The sequence below is a fragment of the Oreochromis aureus genome, linkage group 13 (assembly GCF_013358895.1).
Source record: "Oreochromis aureus strain Israel breed Guangdong linkage group 13, ZZ_aureus, whole genome shotgun sequence".
NCBI lineage: Eukaryota > Metazoa > Chordata > Actinopteri > Cichliformes > Cichlidae > Oreochromis > Oreochromis aureus.
Window position 1 is genome coordinate 26,146,171 of NC_052954.1, and position 21,238 is coordinate 26,167,408.

Genomic DNA, 21,238 nt, shown 5'->3' on the forward strand with positions numbered 1-21,238 from the left:
CTTCACTTAGATATTTCACTAATACTTCCAAATAAAGTGAGCGTATTGTATGTGTGTGGATGTGATATAAAAGCCTCCAGCTGAGTATGGCAAACAAGTATCTCCCAAAGTCATAGTCTTTAGGCATAAATTCAGCTGAATGCAAATGGGCTACTGGGGAAAAATAGGGGGATTCTGTTTTCTTTTAAAAAAAGAAAACGTACACGTGACTGCCTCAAACAGAAAGTCTGACCTTTACATCTGTTACACACTCACAGTTGTTAATAAAAGAACAGACGTATTAACAACTAGATTTTATTTAAATAAACAACTTTCTATAACCAAACATATGCAAATTAGAATAAAAAGATGGTTTCTATTGTCAAATAATCACACTACTCTGATTTTTTGATTAAATTGAATGTAAAAAGCTTTATTTAAAATTGAAGCAATTTAAACACTATAATTACAATATGTTCAGTGTACAATTACAATATTAACAAAAGACACATTTGCTACAATTTTACTGGGTCATTTGGAATTGTTTGTCTCAGTTTTTGAACAAACAACCTCCATCCAACAGATGCATTTTTGTACAGCACTTGCAGCAAAAGCAAAATAAACCGCTATGTCTCTGGGTCCACTATACTGTGTGTTTTATCTTTTTAACAGTTCCACTGATTTTCTTTTATCTTATTTTCCTGTCATGAGAAGAGTCTTGATTGTCTGGCTTCTTTTGGCATATCTGTTAAACATTTCATAAAATGCCTATCGATAAACGTAGTATGTAATTATTCCATGTAAATAATTTGAGTGGAAAAACTAAATGTGTTTGTCACACCTTCAAAAACTAGAACATTTCAAATAGGCGGTTACATACACCTTAAATTCCAAACAAGGCAGACTGATTCAAACTGAAGTTTTCATAAATCTAAAAGTTGTAATCAGCCCAAACGTGCCATCAATTATGCCAGTCTACTAAGGAATGCCTCAAAAAGAACATATTGAGGGTTATGGATTTGATTAGCCATGAAAGGCCATATACAACAACCCAAATATGATCCCATTTAAAAGTTATGGGGGGATTAGAAACATGCAGCAATTTCAGCAAAGCCCTTAAAAAATCTTGCAACTTTAGACAATTAGCGAGGACAATTATAACAATTATACAAAACACCTGCTAAAAATGATTTCTGCCAAAGGGGACCAAGACCAATGGTGACTCTCTTTCTCCACACATGATTACATCTGTTCATGTTTTTGTCAAATTCATGATTGAAAAATTCTTATCATGTTGACCATCTTTATTTATCGGCACTGAAGATATGCCAAAAGAGCCAACAACTTGCAACTTGCTTTTTCCACATAACTGTATGTAGATAATAGCTGTTATCTTAAAACCCCAAAGCGCACAGCACAATATGCGAACGCAGCCTGAGCAGTGTTGAAGCGAGTCAGTAAAACCCTGAATGTAATACAAGTGTTTCTGTGCTCTAACACCTACAAATGATAGGCGGAGAATCTGCACATTGCCAGGTTTCCATATCAGTTTCATAAACCGTTAATTCATCTTTCAATTTCCTCCCTGCCATGCTCTTCTCTCACACTCCAGCTGTAATACAGTACTTCAAAATGAGGTTGTAGGTTTCACATGGCACGATATCAAAAATCAACACGCAGTTACAGCGATCTCAGTGTCACAGCAGAGACAAAGCAAAAGCACTTAGGTTTGGTACACACGAACACACACTTGGAACGTGTGCAATTCCAAACAGAGACAAATCTGAAGGTTACATGGTATGCAATACATTACTCCAACAGGAAAAGATAGAAAAATGAGGAAATACAACCAGAAACAGAAAGTAGTGTGATACAACGTTTGCATTTTCAGTTTAGGTTTCGAGGTTTGCACTGTGGCAGTTTTGCTAACAGAAGGGGACAAATGTGGTTCTCGGAAATAAACAATACATTGGTAAGAGCTCTTTGTGGTTTTCTGTGGTTATGTTAAATCTCTTTGTATCTTCTTATATGTATTTTTTATGGCCATTAATGCCTCTTTGTTGCAATTTTTTATTTTAATCTTGTAGTGGTATGTTCCCAATAGCCCATGATACCAATAAGCCAGATGTGTCCTGGAATGTCTATATGACAAATATGATCTATATGACACTGCTGTCAGAAGTGGATTTTTAACAATACAAGTACAGATTATTCTAATGACTTTATCCACTACAAGTAATGCTAAATATCTTTAGATAATGCCTGCAAAACCTTCAATTAGTGAACAGTCCTAAACCATCTCATCATATCATAAGAGAAAGCTTGAAAATGATCACTTGTAGCTGATGAATAACTATTAAAATGTAAGATTACACAGTTGACAGAGTAGCTGAAATTCTTATGTAGCAGTGATAAATACCAGCACATTAATGTATCAGTGATTTTCAGTGGTGTTGACACAACTGTGCAAACATACATTTGATCATTGCTGTGTTACAACAAACTTTTGGGCTAACCTCACAGGCAGTCGTCAACAGTGATTGAACTACTTTGTTTCTGAAGTTTTAAATCAAACACATGTATCACACATAATAGCACAGTACATCTCCAAGGTTGCTCACAGGGGTATAAAAAATACTTCCCTATTTTTGTTTGTGTCACGCTTAAACAAACATGCACACTAGCCAATGTCATTTTATTATTATTGGTACCGATCAAGTTAACATATATTATGTCACTGATTTTGGGAATATTCAACTTGTACCATTCAAACCAACATGGAAAACATGAGTTGTACACAAATATAATTGGTCAGTGTTCACATTGGACCTTTGAAATACAGTGTTTAATGCTTACTACTCCAACCAAACCTAGTCAGTCTGCTTGCTTGGTAAAGTTTGTCAGAAAAGTTCAAGGAGTTGGCTGTGTACCATGCTTTAAAGGAGGTAGGGATGTTGTGACTATTCTCAAAAAAGCCAGTCAAACAGAGCAGGTATTCTATCTTTGTGTCTTTTTTCTCTAATTTTCATGAATCATGTCATAAGAAGTATCGGTTGATTTGATTTCCCACCTCCAATAAACTGTAGTGCACAGTTTATCCTTCAACCTTCCTAGTAGAAGCATGCACTTTTGGTATTATAAAGTGCTTCGGTCAAATGTATTTTTGCATAATGCTTTGACACCACATTATTTTCAGATAGCAAACAATGTTCAAAGTCAAGAAAATGGACTGATGTATATTTACCCTCAACATTCAAATGGGAGTAAATTCTGATATTTGTAAACACAGACAAGAAGAGAACTTTTCGGATTAAAAGCCTCCTCTCTCAGTGTACTCAGTTGTTTGTATATACTTCAGATTTAATCAGGATTAAGTGGTAACATTTATTTTCGTAACATAACCCAATATCTATTTTTTTAAAGGATCATGAATTCTTACATTATAACACAACAAAAGTTTTCATTGGCATCAAGAGTTCAAAGATACAAATAAATGTTTTTAATCTGAAGCCTCTATTTCCGCTGTTCGCTAATCACTTAGTTATTTAAGAGTCTTTGACTTGTACTATTCAATGTTTGGTGTCTGTTCAAAACCCAAACTAACTATTTAATGACCTGGCAAGCGTAAGGAGACTTGGCCAGGTCTGAATCACTGTGCTAATATACGGATATCGTGACCTTGTCAAGAAACCATTGCACTCTGCCTGCTAATGGTAAAACCAGATGCTTAACGAAGAAGGTGGAAGACAGTAATGGTTGATTCGTTTAAATTTAAAGGTTGCATAATGCATAAACAAGACACTATGAAATGACACTATTTAATAGTTTTGTTGTTCACTTTGTTCATCAACACCACTCTGCTAACTGGATTTCAACTTAGTAACAATTCCTCCAATTTTGTTACTGAACAAAAATGGAACACTCACATTCCGATTTTGGTTATTAACACACTCTTTTTCTTTGCTTTAATGCTGAATACAAAATGACCAAAGAAGAAAACTGTTATTGCCTTTTGATGTCATCTTGTAGGAGGCCATGTACACGGATAGTATTTGGTGGTATAACCCATTTTTGAGTTCTCTAGTGGAGACTGGAAGACTTGTATCTACTACTGCAGGAAGTTGGTTCAATATCATCTTGTGTTATAATAAAGGCTAACAGATGCAGATGGTAAAATCTACTTGGGTGGGCTCAGTTCATTATCAGGTTGGGCTGTATATTATGTACCAATTGTTGTTAAAGTAGTCATGAAACACAGTGATAAAACATCAATTTTGCAGTTTTAGAAGACAACAAATTTCTATGCTATATATGTTTAGAAAACAAATGAAGATTCATACAGATGTCTCCTGATACATATATATATATCAGTACCTTAAAAGTACCTTTTATGGGATAATAATCCAGATTATAGATTCAAGAAAAACATAATAACCAATTCATTTGAGTTCTAAAATGCTGGTGTGCTGTCAATCTGCCACAAGTATTTTTAAAAACAAGTTGGATACTGATGCAAGTCTGGTCCGGCTGATTCCTACAGAGGTCATGAGTCTGCTGCTTGATGGCAAAGAATGTGATGCAGGTGCAATTTTTTTTTTTTTTAGCAAAAAAGACATCAGGAGAGATTCCAAACTTGGTCCAGGTAGGAGATATTTTGACCTGGGAGAACACAATCTTTGTACAAAAAAAAAGAGTAGTAAAAAAAGCTAGCGAGAAACTGTTAAAGGCACATTTGAATTTCCACAGGCGTCATTTTGCAGAGGCATATTAAGGTATTGCGACTGCCCCTGCCCACAAAGGAGTGCAAAATTTTGCCTCTTTGGTAGCATCACAAAATCTTTGAGGCCATGACGGAAAAACATTGGTGCAAACACAAAATAATTAGAGTTCCAGGAAACAACAGGAGTCTTTTTCGCGAATGGAAAAGCAGAGGCTAAAAATGAGGTCCCCCCAAAAAAGTAGATCCAAAAACAGTTAGTAAAAAAATGCTACGTCTGCCGGGTTTGTAGGTCTACCGCTATAATTCTAAATCTGAGAGTCCTGGGTGTTCGTATTGCCTTGTATCCAAATCCATCGCCCAATCAGTATCAGCAGGAGGCTTACACAGATAAGGGTGACAGGCTCCTGGTGAATATGAGGCAATATGTTTGGCAGGAGAACAACCGGTCTAGGTGCCCTCTGGAACAGAAAGAACAGAGACAAGAAGAGATATTTTAGTTAATGACAATTGTGCTTCATAGAATACACATGTGGCTGCATTAAAATGTAACAAAAACTCAGTTATTGAAACAAAAGCTAACTCCTTGTTCTTACTAGAATATCTTGTTGTATATAGGTGGGCTTATATAAAATCAACCCAATCCCCATGAGTTGGTTAACAAGTCTGGTGTTACCTAACTTTGCTTCTTACTGAGTTATTTGACAACAACAACTCTGTTTGACATGTCTTAAATATTCGCTTGAGAGCTTCTTGATGTGGAACTATGGACTAATCATTGTCTAATCAAAAGAAAAAGCTAAGTATTTTAGAGTGAGGGTGATTGATGCTACTCCTTGTGCAAGTAATTAACAAGAAAGTATTTATTGTATTTAGTTTTATATGCCTAAATTTAATAAAAACTGTTAAACTGTTTTATTTAACAACACGTACAGTAAAAAAATAAAATTATTCATATCTACATGAAGAATTTGCATTAGTATTTGCATAGTGTGTAGCCATATCGCAAAATGTTCTGAGTGTGCAGTGATGTAGATCAAAAGCTCATGTAAACACCCTGTGATCACTTGACGTTTTAAATCAAAGGGGCAGACACCTACTGTATGTTTACGTCTACAGGAAGCACGTAAGTATAGTTCTCAACATCCTGCCACAACTCTCTTTTTACTCTCTCCATCTCCAGGTGTGAGTGCATTTTTGAATGTACGTGTTTATATGTATATGTCTTCTTATATTTTGAGTTCGTCTGAAAGCTTCTGATCTTTCTAGTTCTGACTTTTTAAAAATCTTTTTTTGTAAATATATGTTGCATGCCAGCAGAATTTATACAGTTGATCACACTCTAAGAATATTAACTACCTTTACATGAGAGCATACATACACATTCCCAGAACAAGGAATGCGGTACTGTAACAAAAGCTGTCACAGTCCTTTCACTCCAGCACACACTTTTAATTAACAGTAGCTAACCTGAAAGCTTGCTGCAGCTGATATTGGCAGCATTTCAAGAGCCCCATCCACTGCCCAATACTGCCTGATAAACTCCATGTTAATGCTGTATATATTCTACACTGACAATGTAGTGATTCAGTACAGGAATGTATTAAAATGGAAATTTAATGTTGCACTTCCATACAGTAGTGGAAAACCAAGCAAGATACAAAGTTGCGAAACAGGAAACCCCAGGAAAGTTATGCTTAGGAAATGCTGGATACACTGACTGCAAGTGTTGAAATGCCAAGCATAACTGAAGATGATTGTTTTGATATCATCTGAGCACAGAAGATGTTTTTACAAACACATATTGTGTAAACTGTTAAAATAATAAAAAAATAAATAAATACTAATGAATTCAGTTATATTTGTCTTCTGTTACTGTTACATTTCATGGAGCTTCTCAACTTTTTGTGAATGAGGGTGTCCTCCTGTACTCCTAATTAGTTAATTACTTTATAAACTGTTCCGTTAACTCTGCTAAAAAGAGAATTGTCAATACAGCGGGTAAATTAAGTACTGAACATGTCACCAATTTTCTATGTATTTCTAAAGGTGCTGCTGAACACAAGAAGAAAGGGAGGTGCAACAAAGCATGCAAAGTCATGACACCAGCTAAAATCTATCAGTAATTAGAAAGCAATGCTGCCAATTTTTGCAAATTAAAATCAGCTGCTTCAGTCCCAACTAATTGGCCTATAAAAAGGTCTCATTACCAGGTGTCACACAAGAAACCTCTTGTGATGGGTAAAGTCATTGAGCAGACCTTTGCAAACATTCTGATGTCACTGGCTACAAAAGACTGAAGGTTCCAGTGAGCACTGTTGGGGCCGTAATGTGGAGTTGGAAAGAACATAATTTCACCGTGAGGATCACAACCAGGTGCTCGCAGCAAGAAGAATGAAAAGAGTTATCAGAAGTGTTATCCAAGAGCCAAGGAACATACGTGGGGAGCTACAGGAAGCTCTGAAATCAGCAGGTACAATTGTTTCAAAGACAAAACAATAAGTAATGCATTCAACCGCCATGGCCTGTGTGCTCGCTCACCACGCGAGACTCTATTGCTGAAGAATAAGCATGTCGAAGCATGTTTAAAGTTTGCTGAACAACATTTAGACAAGCCTGTGAAATACTGGGAGAATTATAGTCTGGTCAGATGAGACCAACAAACTCTTTAGATGACATCATACACACCACATTTGGCGAAAAAAGGGCACTGGATATCACCCCAAAAACACCAACAAAACAATAACTTGTCACTTCTGTTAATCACTTGTAACAGAAGTTTAGAGGTGGGAGCGCCATGGTGTGGGGCTGTTTTTCAGCATATGGCACTGGCACATAATTGAGGGAAGGTGGAATGGAAAAATGTACCAGGATATTTTGATAAAAATCTGTAGCAGTCTACCAGGATGATAACGAGGGTGGACCTTTACAAAAGGACAATCATCCCAAACACACTGCTAAGGAAACTCAACTGATATTAGGGATTCCCAGGGAATGGTTCCCAGTAGTCCAATTCCTTAGAATCGTTAGTTTGCCTGCCTATTGATCCTGCTTATTGGTTCTTGCAGTCTTGTTACATTTAGCTGATTTCAGTTTGTGTGCAGGAGCAGGAAAATGGTGTCACAGTCTGCAGCGTGGATATGGACATTACACTTGTGTATTTTTATTGCACAAAAGGATGAGATCATGATGGTAAAGTGGAGACTGCTCCAGGACAGAAATAACTGCATTATACTTTAACACAACTTTGGCTCTTTGCAGGCACCTGTACAGATGGCATGCTAATGCTAAGCTAGCCAAGAGCCCAGGGTGATGTCGTAAATGCTGACCCCCAGCCCTGCACTGGGATAGTGAGCCATCATTTGTGGTGAAATCAGCCACTCCTGTTCAACTTTCTACAGTAGAATCACTGTGGCGATCACTCTTTGTGCTGGATTTAATCTTTGATTTGTGTTGTTGGCTTTGTGTTCATACCTAAATACTACAAGTAAGATCACACATGTCTTCATTAGGAAAGAGATTTGTGCTGGTGTGTAGGGCTGCAGCCTCAGGTTAATGTTGTTAAATGGTAATAATAAGACCTTCAGAAGTGTATTTCCTTTAGAAACTCCTGATGTGTTAAGTACTTATTTTACTTGCTGTAGCTCCAGTGACACATTCAAGCATTATCACAATGTCAGGCTGAGTTCAAATGCTCAAATTTTCTTTTTCAAATCACTTAAATAAAAATTGAAGCAGAAAAGCTGAGTCTGGGTTTTTTTTGGGGGGGGGTGCCGCCCAGTTCTCTTGTCTGCATGTTGTAACAGAAATCACCTGCCTTGTTTCACACTGTGCCCCTCAGCTGTCTCTATTTGTAACTCCTTGTCTCAGTCATCTAGATATACTTGGCAGGCTGTTGACTGAAACAGGTGTTTTCTTTTCTGTACAGTAACCCTGCAGCTGATAGCTCAGTGTCTTGGCCTCAGTCCATTTCTTCAGTAGCAGGAAGAGCAACCTTTCAGTAATCTGCCTGGTCAGTAGAACAAGAACACATCCTCAGGGTGGATGCTCAAAAAAAACTCTCCAGAAACAACAAGGTTACTGTGGAAAGGGGATCCCAACAATGAAAATTATGTAGTAACTTGTGTACACAGAAAGCCATTTTAGACAGCAACAGAAACTTTAGTTACTTCACTCATACACAATGTTGTGCAAGTTGCTGAATGTATTTTCTTCACCCAGTCTAAACCTATTTTAAGAATAAAATGCTGAGTAACTGAATCCTCTCTTACTTAATTAACAGCTGTAAATGACAGCCACAACCACCTGGAGTAGCTAACAGTGGATGGCTTTGGTTGAACTGCAGCTCTCAGGTGTGAGTTTTAATGAGTTCCGTTCAAAATGTTTGCTTAATGCTTTTAAAGGAAACTGTCTGCCATAAGTGACTCATTTAAAGAGCAGCTAAGGAATTTACAAGGGTAGGAAAAATCTCCCCCCCCCCTCACATTGTGGCATTAAGCCTTTCAAATTTTACCCCGGATGGACGGACTGTGCAACATCATCCAGATATCCGCTGGCACAAAATAATGCTGCCTGCCCCAGGCCACACTGTACTCTGAAAAACAGGATCTTTACAGATGCAACAGGGATATAAAAGCTGTGTGGTTTAATTTGAAAAGTGAGCCAAAAGCCACAGAAACCCCGAATGCCAGAGGAGGAAACAGGTGAGGGGAACACTAGTTAACCCTGAAATGAATCACAATGTGCTTCTAATTCCACATCTGACTAGGCAAACAAGTAAGTCAGATGACCAAAGAGCTAGCAGAATGCTTATTTAAACAAGACATGACCCTGATTTTTGCACTGAAACAGTTATGGCAGGTGAAGGTAATGGGGTGTAACTTATCAACCGTAGGGTTAGTTCTGGCAGGCAAATCACCGGTACCAGCTGATAACATTCCTAGAGCAAATCTCATGCAGGGTGGTGTGCCATTTAAGATACCAAGCACGCATGTAGTTTCTGTAGTTGGGGTGGCCGTAGCTCAGCAGGTAATCTGTTAATCGGCAGGTTGGTAGTTTAATCACTGGTTGCTTCAGTTTGTGTGACAATTATCCCTGGAGAAGATACTGGATTGGAGAACCCAAGTTGCTCTCCAATGCATCCTTTGTGAATGTTTCTTAGATAGGAAGCACTTGCATAGAAAAAGGTGCTTACGAATGAGACAAGTTCTATCAAGTGCTCTGAACTCTCAGGTACAGCAGAAAAGTGCTATAAAAGAATTGATCCATTTGCCACTTGCATCCCAGCTAATGCTCTCCCCATTTGAGGCTTTCCCTGTGTGGGTATAGAAGGGTGGGAAGGTCCCAGAACACAGCAGTTGTGCCAAATATAAATTGCTGTAGATGGAAATGACAATCCCACTTTGACTAACTTGTCCTGACAGAAATGCTCTCAAATGGTAACAGCAATCTGGAGACAATCGGTTGGAAGATGTTAACGTTGTATCTGTTAAATATTATCCTGTTAGCATTGTGGTGCTAGCATTTGGGTTAAAGTACCCTTGTGAATAGCTTCACAGAGCTGGTGGGACTGAAGACTTAGTTTTATTATCTGTCAGTGGTTTAAATCAAATTCACCATGACAGAGGGGGAAAAAATTGCACAAATCTCTGTAAGGCACATCTGGAAAAACACCTTATTCTGACAGGACATGTGATACTTTTTCTTCCTTTGTGGATTTTTCCTCCAGTAATCATCACTTTATGAACTTTTTAACTTTAAATCAACAATTCAGCTACACCAGTGTAGGAAGTAGCCGATCACAGGGAGAGAGTCAATACAGTAAGACTGATTTCTCTAAGGCTCAGTTTCCCTGAATGTCATCAAGGGACTGTTGTATTTGGCGGCAAAGTGAAGAGTAAATTCTCCACATGTTGATTTTTTGGCAATTTAGTTTCATCTCCGCAACCTGAACGTCTGCCATTGCTATATATCAAGACTCTTGTCTTGAGTGAAGTTAATACCCATTAATTCAGCCTCCCCTTTCATTTGGCAGCACACAGGCATCAAAAATTGGCGTCTCACATCACACATTACCATTAGAGCTTTGCTTTTGTTTATAGTAGAATATTACACTGGATTTCAACCCGAATAAGAACTTTTGTAAAAGCAATAAAGAGTTGCAATTTTCCTTCGGCAACTTATTTTCTCTGGGCCTTCAGAGATGTTATTATACCTTCTTGTTATGGAAACAGTGAGATTATTGTTATTATTGTTAATTTGCTTGCAGCAATGTTTATCATGTTGCACATTAGAGACTTGTCTCTCCTCAAAGCGGCGTTGGAACACAGACACAAGGTTTGTGGGTTTTTGTTTTGTTTTTTTTGTTTTAGTTGGCAGCGTTTCTGCGCTCTTTCGTCACCTCACCAACCACTGTAATGATCTGACTGTCATGATGGTCTTCAGCTTGCAGAGTAAGGGAAGGGCTCCTGTTGGCAGATGTATGAGTCTCGAGACACAAAGCAATCTTACTGAAAGCTTTTTTCATTATAACATGTTTTATTTAATGATCCATTGATGTCTAGATACTATTATAATAGCTGTTTTTGGTATATTTAAGAACATGGGTTATGTGGTTTATCAAAACCAGTGCAATGAAAAACAGGGAAGCTCAATAGGAACTATTTGGAATCACAGCATGTGAATTTATTCCAAATTAAGGATTTGGATTAATCTCATATCCTGACCAAAAAGGCCAAAATGCCACTTATGAATGATCTTCCAAATCACAGTATGTGCTGATCTATAGTCATGCTTGGCTGCAAATGAAAGCTGAGAAACTATGAATGACAACATAACAGGAGGATGTGGTGTACCTGAGAGGAGCTTGTATGCAGACTATCTAAAACCACCTCTCATTGTTATCAAATTAACTGCATCTAAGCTATATTTAGAACTGGACTAATAATACTTCATTTGATAACATGCATGCTGGAAGTTTCTTTACTTTATAGAGTTCAAAGAAATAGGCTGCCATTTTGGCAAACAGACTTGTTTGCTTTCTTGCTGGCAGTTAGATGAGAAGATCAATATCGGTGTCATGTCCACCCTTTGAGTATGAGAGCAGAATATTTTTAGCTTTGCTTATGATAAAGAACAGCAAACAGTGCTTTACAATATCACATATCAACATGTTTTAACTACTTTCTTTAGCTGTTTTAACATTACTGTAAATCCAGGGATATACCAATAAACATCTTAAATCAGAAACACTGTGTAGACAATAGGGTTGATCTGTTACTTGGACGATTGGTTGTATTTCACAGTCAGTATAAGAGGTTTGATTTGCACTGCAATCAGAAGCAGATGTATTCCTTTAGCTGACAAACTGCAGGCTGAGAGACTGACATGAAGCCAAAACCAGTTTCCCCAAAAACTTTTCATTTTCAAGCTTACTGTATACCTCAGGATTACAGAAAGGAAACACACACACACACATGCACACCCAGACACACATCGGTAATTCTCTAATAGTTTCCTTATTTGAACTCTTACCTCAAATAACCTCATCCATCATCTGAGAATAGAAAACCTGCTGCCACAAGTCATTTTCCTGCTGTCACTGCAACTCTGCAGGCTCCTAACGAGTAATTCAAACAGCACGTGCAAACACACGAAGGTACCACCGTGTAGAGTGTGTGCATTTGCCCACACACACCCACAGTAATTGCTAGCGGGATGCAACAGCGGGCAAAGTGTGACAAAGATGCCAAAGGACGAAAAGTCAAACTTTCACAAAAACAGATTCAGAAAGGCAGGAAGTCAGCCAATCATCGGCAATTCACCAGTCAGGCATTTAATCAGTAAAAAAACATAATTCAGCCCATCAGTCAAACAAGATGATACAATTCATCTACTTAGAGATAAAACAGTTTATCACAATTACTGCAGATTCTTTCATGTTTGCACAGTGAATTATTTTGGTCTGTTTGTTTTGGGAAGCCACAGGTATATAAATCCTTTACTGTTAACATCGTGCCTTTTAAAAATGTTGCTTACATTTATGTTGCTGTATAATTTGATTTGATTTCAGCTTAAAGGACCGACCAGTTTAGGTGGTTTTCATGGGTGATCTGACAATCCAACATTATTGTTTTCCACTTTTGTATAACAGTAGTCTTTTTTTTTCTTTTTCTTTTTTTTGCTTCAACATCGGCACAATTAGCAAACATGGATGAGTCAATCTGCCAGCTTTAGAGCACTAAAGAAGATTTGAAGTCGAGGATTCCCCACTGGCTCTTGAATGCAGCATATTTAAAAACCTTTGCAGTGTTACCATGCAGTGACACTGAGAAATATTAAAAGTTGACCAGATGCACTTTTGATCCAGAAATCTAAAAATTGTGGATGCAAAAGGTGATGCGAATGAAAAGACAGCCTAGTTGTGCGCATTCTGCAAGTGATTGTTTCTGCCCAAAGTCTTTGAAGACAGACATCTCTGATGCAAGGGTTTTTGAGTTTCTCATCTTTCTTTCTTGCTCTTCTTCTTGCCTCGTTCTTTTCACAGTGGAAACATTGAGTCAGCCACTTCCAAAGAGCTCGTGTGATTTTATTTGGTTACCACAACTTACTATGCTGCTTCTCAAAAATAGCTTTCAAAACAAGGCTACACTTTCAACCACACACATACACACACTGATGCACACAATGCAAAATGACTCAGGTTTTGCTACATTATTTTTCTATCTACTGTTACCATCTCTGTGGTGTATGTGCCACTTTAATTCAAAGTGTTTTTCTTTTCTTTTTCAGTTGTTTCTCTTTTTTTTAAAAAAGCTTTAAAACAAAAATATGCCATGGGTCTTACATGCATGCTATAGCTTCACTTAATCACATGCCATCGCTAAAATAAATGTAAAATTTAAGCTCTGAATGCAAAAGTACTGCAACCAAGTATTAACAAGTTGCTTTTCCTGTAAAAAATGTCTTTACTGTCGGCTGGAACATCTACTCATTGATCTTGGACAATCTATCCAAACTGACATTCACAGAGTTGCGCTTGGAAATATGCATAATAACGGCTACCAATACTTACATAACAATGCCCAGCTCTTGCTACTGAGTTGAAAGATTTAATTTTTTTCTGTGTGTACTTGAATAATGCATAAAAGGTTGGGGTGTTCTGAATCCCATTCTTTTGAGGGCTATAGAGAGGTGGTGCTATTCAGAAGCAAATATTTACCATAACATTAATTCACAAAGGCATTAAACCCATATGGTGAAGTCAATGGGTCTGCTGTGATTGTCGCTATATTCACAAGTAAAATTATTCCTCTGAGAGAAAGCATGAAGCACCAGATTGGGTGAACATCACAGTGATGCAGTTCTCTGCTATCTCACTCGAGAAACAGAGGGACAGCTGTGCTAGCATTGACCTGGAGATTTGATATTATCCTGAGGGGGGTAAAAATTGATAAGTTGCCAAATCTTGCAGTAATAAGGGAAACTAAGGTGTGGTGTTGACTGCCATGACTGATAAGTTGAGAGAAATAGGTGATTATGCATTTATTAAGATTTATAATAGAAACCTGAAATTAGTCAATATTTCAAATGAGTCAATAGTGAAATATTTGCAGCACTCAAATAGAAAAAATGTACTGATGCTGAAATAACTTTCCTCTCTCAGTGACTACTGTCCTAGTTTCTTTGAAACTTTGAGACATCAAAGTTCCTTCCGTTACAATAGCTGACAGCAGAAATGTGTGTTAATGGTGATTAAGTTCAGAAAACGCCTTTAACAAAACGACTGTTCAGCTAGCAGGCGATACACAGGCAGAACCTACGGTAGGCACTGTTTAGTCACAGAAACAGTGCTGTAGGCAAACCTAGATGGTTAAGCAAGGGTTAAAAATACTGTCCTGCACTTTGTCTTTCATACACACTCAATCACTCTCTCACACACAGAAATACAAGCAGCCAGCCAGTGACACCTGACTGGTCCAGAGTGTTCCTCAGAGTTATTTCTGTCTTCAGGACAAAGGCTTTTACCACTTACTGAAAGACAGTGTGTGTTGGGAGTTTCTGTGAGCGTGTGTGTGTGTGTGTGTGTGTGTGTGTGTGTGTGTGTGTGTGTGTGTGTGTGTGTGTGTGTGTGTGTGTGTGTGTGTGTGTGTGTGTGTGTGTGTGTGTGTGTGTGTGTTTGGACAGGATAATTAGACCTTGTGCTTTGCTCCCTTAGAGTTCTGTAACCGCAGGTTTGAGCCATAATGAATCTACACTGTCACGGACACTGGGCTGTCGCACCACACACACACACACACAAACACACATGGGCATGGACACCATTTTGGGCATGTTCACAGAAGTCTGAAAACAAACATGCACACATTGTGTAAATGTTTGACAGAGAGAGAGAGAGACAGTGAGCAGACAGAGAGAGAGAGACAGAAATAAAGACAGGGAGGAAGAGAGAGAGAGAGAGAGAGAGAGATTGGATGGATTAACTGAGGGCAAAGGAGAAAAAGCACAACTGAGTGTGTGGAAGATTACTAAAAAAAACAAATGCTTACTCATTACATTTGAGATTATACACTGCTGCATATGTTTTCCAGAAAAATAATTAACCACCATAATATAGTATGGTTTGCATGGTATGTTACAGTAGTAAGTGCTTTTCAAATTTCCCAGGCAGTAAAGTGAACTAAACCCAGAGTATGTGTCAGTGTAGCGTCTATGTGAGTCACTCTGCAGTCTGAAGTGAGGCAGACTGTTTCTTATCCTTCAGGCATCTCTTAGACTTCAGGCAATGAAGTCAAATAAAGCTCTTCTGTCAACCTTAGCAATGCTGGCAGCTAAGTGTTCAAAAGTAATGTGATACGGGCTGATAACAATGTTTTTCATTTTGAAGCTAAAAACATAATAAATTCCCCTATTAAGTATAAAGTTGTGCTAACTGGGCCCTGTTTTCATAGATATTTCTTAAATCCCTCAAGACACCTTTGGATCAGTGACTCGCAATCCTAGGTGAGGAGTGCCAAAGAAGAAGGGTTGTGAGATGAATCTAAACAGGATGGTTGGATGTGTCATTAGTTTCCTGATCATAACCCAGAGATCTGGACAGCTTCAAGTTCAACTGTTGACCTGATGGTAAGAGTTTAAGTTCATTCTAATTTTTCTTATAACTGTTATGTTTCGCACATAACCGGAAACGTCATTCTAATAACAACTATAGAAGAAAAGAGCATATCAGCAAAGTCACATAAGGATAGATCATCTTGGAACCATGATTTACCAAATGAGACAATCTGTGTACCATGTACCACATTTTGTGGCAGCGTAATTAAAAATTATTATTTCATCTTATATTTTCAGATGGTTTTATTGGATCAGTAGAGATCCAAAAATGTATGTAAAATAATGCAACTTGAAGAAATGCTCACAGCCGGCTTGACATTTTTGAGTTAAGGAGGCTGGAAGTGAAAACTGGTTTTGTTTTAAGGAACAACAGGTCAAAAGGGTGTAGGCTTTAGGTTGCAGGCGGTCACACCACACGCTTTAATCACCTCAGTTCAACCCTTGTCTAGCCCGGCTGTACTGGAGCCAGATGATTCATCATTTACTGCTGTGTCGGTTTGATTACGGTGTAAAGTTCATGGCAGTGCTGAAGACATCTTGATATTTTCTTGTATTCAGAAACTTCCTAAAGTTCAACTCTCCAGGTCACTTCAAGGATGCAGTCCCACCAGGATATCTCAGCGCAGACACAGCCTCTCACAAACACTCAGATAAGTCATAGGTATCGAGGGATGTGAGAGAACATCTGTTGAGAATTTGCTTTCTGAGGTACACAAGAATGGAGTGCCATTTGAGTTCACCGGGTTGAACAGGTGACTCATAATGCAATAAGGCTATTTTAGAGCCTGTGTGTCTTCCCCCTGCTCTCTCTCCCAACTTTCTTGTCATAATAAAGGCTTAAAAACCCATAAAAAGAATGCTAAATGTAAAACTTCAATATTTGAAGTGGTAATAATTCACATTATTCAGATAGATGGATTTAATTATCTTTAAAAAAAAAAAAAGTCTTGTTGCTGACCTTCTGAAATTGTATGTATTTTGAGTGACCAGTAGGACGTACTATGAAGCATGTTCAACATAGCCAGGATTTCTTTATATCAGCTGGCTTGAAAAAATCAAAAACCTAGTCAGAGAAAATTGGTATCACAATGGTGGTAATCGGATTTGTTTGTTAACTCAGGCTTTCTGCTTTAGGCTCTTAGTGCGCTCACATAAAGCAAAGCTTCTGATGGGTCATTTGACTCTTCTGCACAAAATAGATAAACTGAGCACGAGGTGCTACAAGAGGAACGGGTGATAGAGATCTATAAAGAATAGAAAAAATATAACAGTAAAATACAACCCTGCAGCTGCAAATTAGACAAGAGAGTAATGCTGCAGAAAATCATTAATTTTATGAATTAATTGTCATCACAAACTCACAGCGGGAGAAAAATATATCAACATAAGTTCATATGTTTATTTTACTTCTTGGTGTACTCAGATGTTTATTTCTGATGTTGAAACTTGATGCATTTAAGGTTGATCAGTGAACTCTTATTTCAGCTACTGTTCTGTTTCATAAAGATGCATCCACAGATAGCCCGATCTCTTTGTAAACCGCATATTTCTTGTAAGACTGCTTTCATACTCTCATCCTTGCAAAACTGCAAGATAACTATGATTAAAAACTGGAAAAAAGATCTCTGACAATCATTTCTCACCAGTTTCACTGAAACTTGAGCAGTTTCTCTTTCACTGTTTATTACAGCTGAATTTCCTTTTCCTTTTTGTAGTTACCATCATATTACACTAAAATCTGCATGACCTGTGGTTTTGCAATTGCATGCAATTTTTTTAAATTAGCTATAGCTTAAGTAGATTAAACAGCACTTCACTCATGATGACATCCTCCTAGGCTTTCTTTAGTGGATAAAATCCAGACATCAGATGTGTGCCTGTGTCGCAGTCCTGGTTTTTGGAAACTACAGCTAATCAAAATGCGCACTGTTGTCTCAATATGTGGGATGAAAGGCGAGGGATTAAAACTCTGTGCAATCACCCATAAAGTGAGAAACCTGGTCAACCTTATGTGTAACCACACATGTGCATTTATACACTGCAGCATCAACACCTGGCAAGAGAACAAGGAACAAGTCTCCACGTTCCTCTTTTCTCCGTCTCATTATTGTTCTACAACAAGAACAAACACACATGCACTCACTTTCTGGATGATTCTGCAACCAAGTTCATAGATGATTTCCCACTAAGACACACTGGAAAAAACACACACACACATGCACACCTATCTCTTCCTGTCTTCCCCAGCACTGCGATAGTGTGACAAGGTGTTGAGTCACAGCCTTAACTCATTTTGTTCTCGCATGTATCCAGCCTCTTTGTGTTTAAGTTTGTTTCAAAGCTGTTGAGGCCATGGCAGGCTCACGCCGCTAACTCTTATCACGTACTAAATCCCAGCTCGTGGGACTGTTCACATATGGACTAAATTAAATACTTTCCCCGTGAGTTGTAATACTGTAATCTGTTAAGCTCTTGATTTCAACGAGTCTCGCCTACCTTAGTGAAAACAGCATAGTGACATTATATTTTATTAAGGCAGATGGAGTTAATTCATCAAAAAAAACAAACAAATAAAGGTAAATGAAGGCTTTCACTTCATCTCGTTAGCACTTACATTACAGGCTGGGTGCTGACATACTGTTTGGTGACGCTGGCTATAAAACTAAAGGGGCTGGAGGCCACTGTTCATGAGGAAGTACTTTTTGTGTTATGTATGTTTCAGATGTTATGAAACAAAAACTGCAACATGGGAATGACAAAGCTAGTTCAGATACCATGAGTTCTGAGGAGAAATTAGTGAAGATGTAGCCATGAACCGGTAAAGCCATCCACAGTGTGTCCTTACTTTGCTGTAAAAATCTAGGGCAATTAATTCCTTTAGTAAATAATTTATATATCTCACACACACACACACACACACACACACACACAAACAACGTGAATGTTGTTTCTCTAAATCATGGGTGTGTCAAGGCTAGATACAGTCTGTCTTTAACCACAAGCACTGCATATTCCTTCATTCAACTATAAATCTCCACACATGCGCGGCATTAATACACGACTTAATGAACCGATCAGTCTTACTAAAGTGAGCTATAGTACGCTAATACTTTTGAGGCATATATAGAATCAATCCCACAAACTACAGATCACTTTAACATCAGTAATTTAAAATGTTGATTAAATTGACTGATCGAAAAGTCAGTGTGTTTATTTCTTTAAGAGCAAAAAAAACCTCCCAAACTGATAGTTAAATCATAAGGGTATCTACATGCAATAGAACCAACATAGCCTATACTTTTCTTTTTTTTTACATTATAAAATGCAACTTTATGTCCCTTGCATATATTTAAAAGTAAAATATATTCTGCCTCACTGCGTATCACATCCTGAGCTCCTTTGTGTGGGCCTTGTCACAGCGCCTAACGTTTAACGTTTGACCTTCCTGTGCAAGCTACATAAGCTTCTGGCTTTCTTCAGTGCAACTGCCAGTTAGCCTAGTAGGTTAGGGTGAACAATCACGATGTCAGGGCAGTGGATAACATCCCCAGCCTATTTCTTTGTAAGTTTTTTAAGTTACTTAACACACATGCGCTCACTTTCTGGTTGGCTCTGCAGTCAAGATAACGGAGGCACTAAAATACACACACGTTCCAAAATTGTGTGACAAGGTGCTGAGTCACAGCCTCTGCACTGTTTTCCTCACCATCTTCAACACTGAATAATGGAAATTGCTCACAGAGGACATGAGAAACACCAGCTTTTTTACTGAAAACATTCGAGGTTATGGGTGGAAATAAAGAAAAGCAGTGTAGCAACTTCCAAAAACATGACTCTCATAGCTGAGTAACTGTACGGTTAGTGATTACGGCGCTGACTAATTTAGGTTTGTTTAGTGTGTGGAGGATGAGACATAAACATTATAATGCTGACAAATATTAACAAATGTGTTTTTAATCATCGATTTCTACATTTGTGCTTGTTTATATTACTAATGCATTAGCAGTTTACACGGCTGAATCTCTAATATGTAAGTGCAGGGTCACTAGAGATCAGATATATGTGTTGGTATGGAAAAAATGCAGAAGCAAAGTTGCAGAGAAGGTTCACTCTCTTCCTGTTTGCTGCTCATTAGTTACACAGACAAAAAAAAAACCTCAGTGAGTAAAGCAGATTTCTCATGCATCAAAAGACTCGAATGGAGACTTGCAGCTTTGTAACTGTTAAGCTTTTGACACTGAGGGAGTGTTTTAAGCTCCTTACTGAGATATAACAGGCCTGTCATGCATTTTTCTTCACTTCTATTTTTTAACCCATTTCTGTGATGAGATTAAAGTGAATTTAAACTAGATCATGTTTTCTCCTCGCTTCCTCTCTGTCTTCCCAAAGCTCCAGTCAGCTCTTTGATAGAGGAGTAAATAAAACCGCAGTGATGCAATATGCCGAAATATTGCCAAGGAAAAGAAGCCAAGAGGAAATTAAGTCTGATTACAACTTCACAACTGCACCATTCACAGGATTTATACTCCCAAGAATAATATGAATGTCTCTTTAGCAGAGCAATAGTCAGAACACTGCAACTGCAATCTCATGGCACAAGTACCAAAGCAAGCTAGGTGATAGGAATTTTCTTAAACCTGTATTTTTTGTGTGTGATTTGGCCTAAAGAGTTAATAGTAGGAAGTTTCAAGAATACTGTAACTGAAAGGCTAGAACAGCATAGCATGCAGAAAATATTTAACATCTCAAATGCGATATATAGTAATAAACAGAAAAAGCTCTGATGAATTTCACCTTCAGCATTTACAAATACATCTTTGTAACAGTGTCTTCATCTGCTGCAATGAACTTCTTTCACTCTCCCCACATTAAAAAACTCAATTTGTACCACAAGGTTTTATTTTTGTTTCTTTTCGACTTCTGTAAACCTTGCTTTCCTCCCTCTACGCTTAACAGATCCATCACCTGCTCCTGCACTGTTGAGGTTTTGCTATCATTAGGCTGTTTTCCTGTTTTTTGGTATGTTTTTTAACTGCAGTGGTAACTGTGGCATCTGGATTTTCTGCAGATTCAGGCTGTCTGTTCGTGTAATACTTTGATCACAGGTCTTTTTATTTTTCTCAACCGAAGCAGAGTGGAAATGACCAGCTGCTAAGAGACTCTGATCTCACACACACACACACACATTTTGTCCTGTTTTTTTTTCCTTTCTTGTTTCCTGCCCTGCTGAACATGTGGTTCATTTCAGCAGCATCCAGCTGCAAATCTGGATTCACAGAGAAACACTGAATGAAAAAGGCAATTTCCCAACAGCCTATATATTTTTGAGTTTAGTTGCTGAGATGAGATGATTTGGCAAAAGTTGTTTATATCCTTTAGTTAATTGCAGTCTTGTCTGTCAGCTGATCAGCTTCACTACCACAGCTGCAG

General features: G+C 38.0%; 1 protein-coding gene across 1 annotated transcript in view; it reads right to left on the reverse strand.

Annotated features, from left to right (window-relative positions):
* Positions 1–383: 383 nt before the first annotated feature.
* LOC120443342 (bcl-2-like protein 11) overlaps positions 384–21,238 on the reverse strand; it is a 30,847-nt gene continuing 9,992 nt past the window's right edge. Inside the window, exon 4 of the mRNA XM_039621796.1 lies at positions 384–5,157. Within this exon, the coding sequence (XP_039477730.1) occupies positions 5,005–5,157 (153 nt within the window). The 3' untranslated portion in view covers positions 384–5,004. The remainder of the gene's footprint in view (positions 5,158–21,238) is intronic.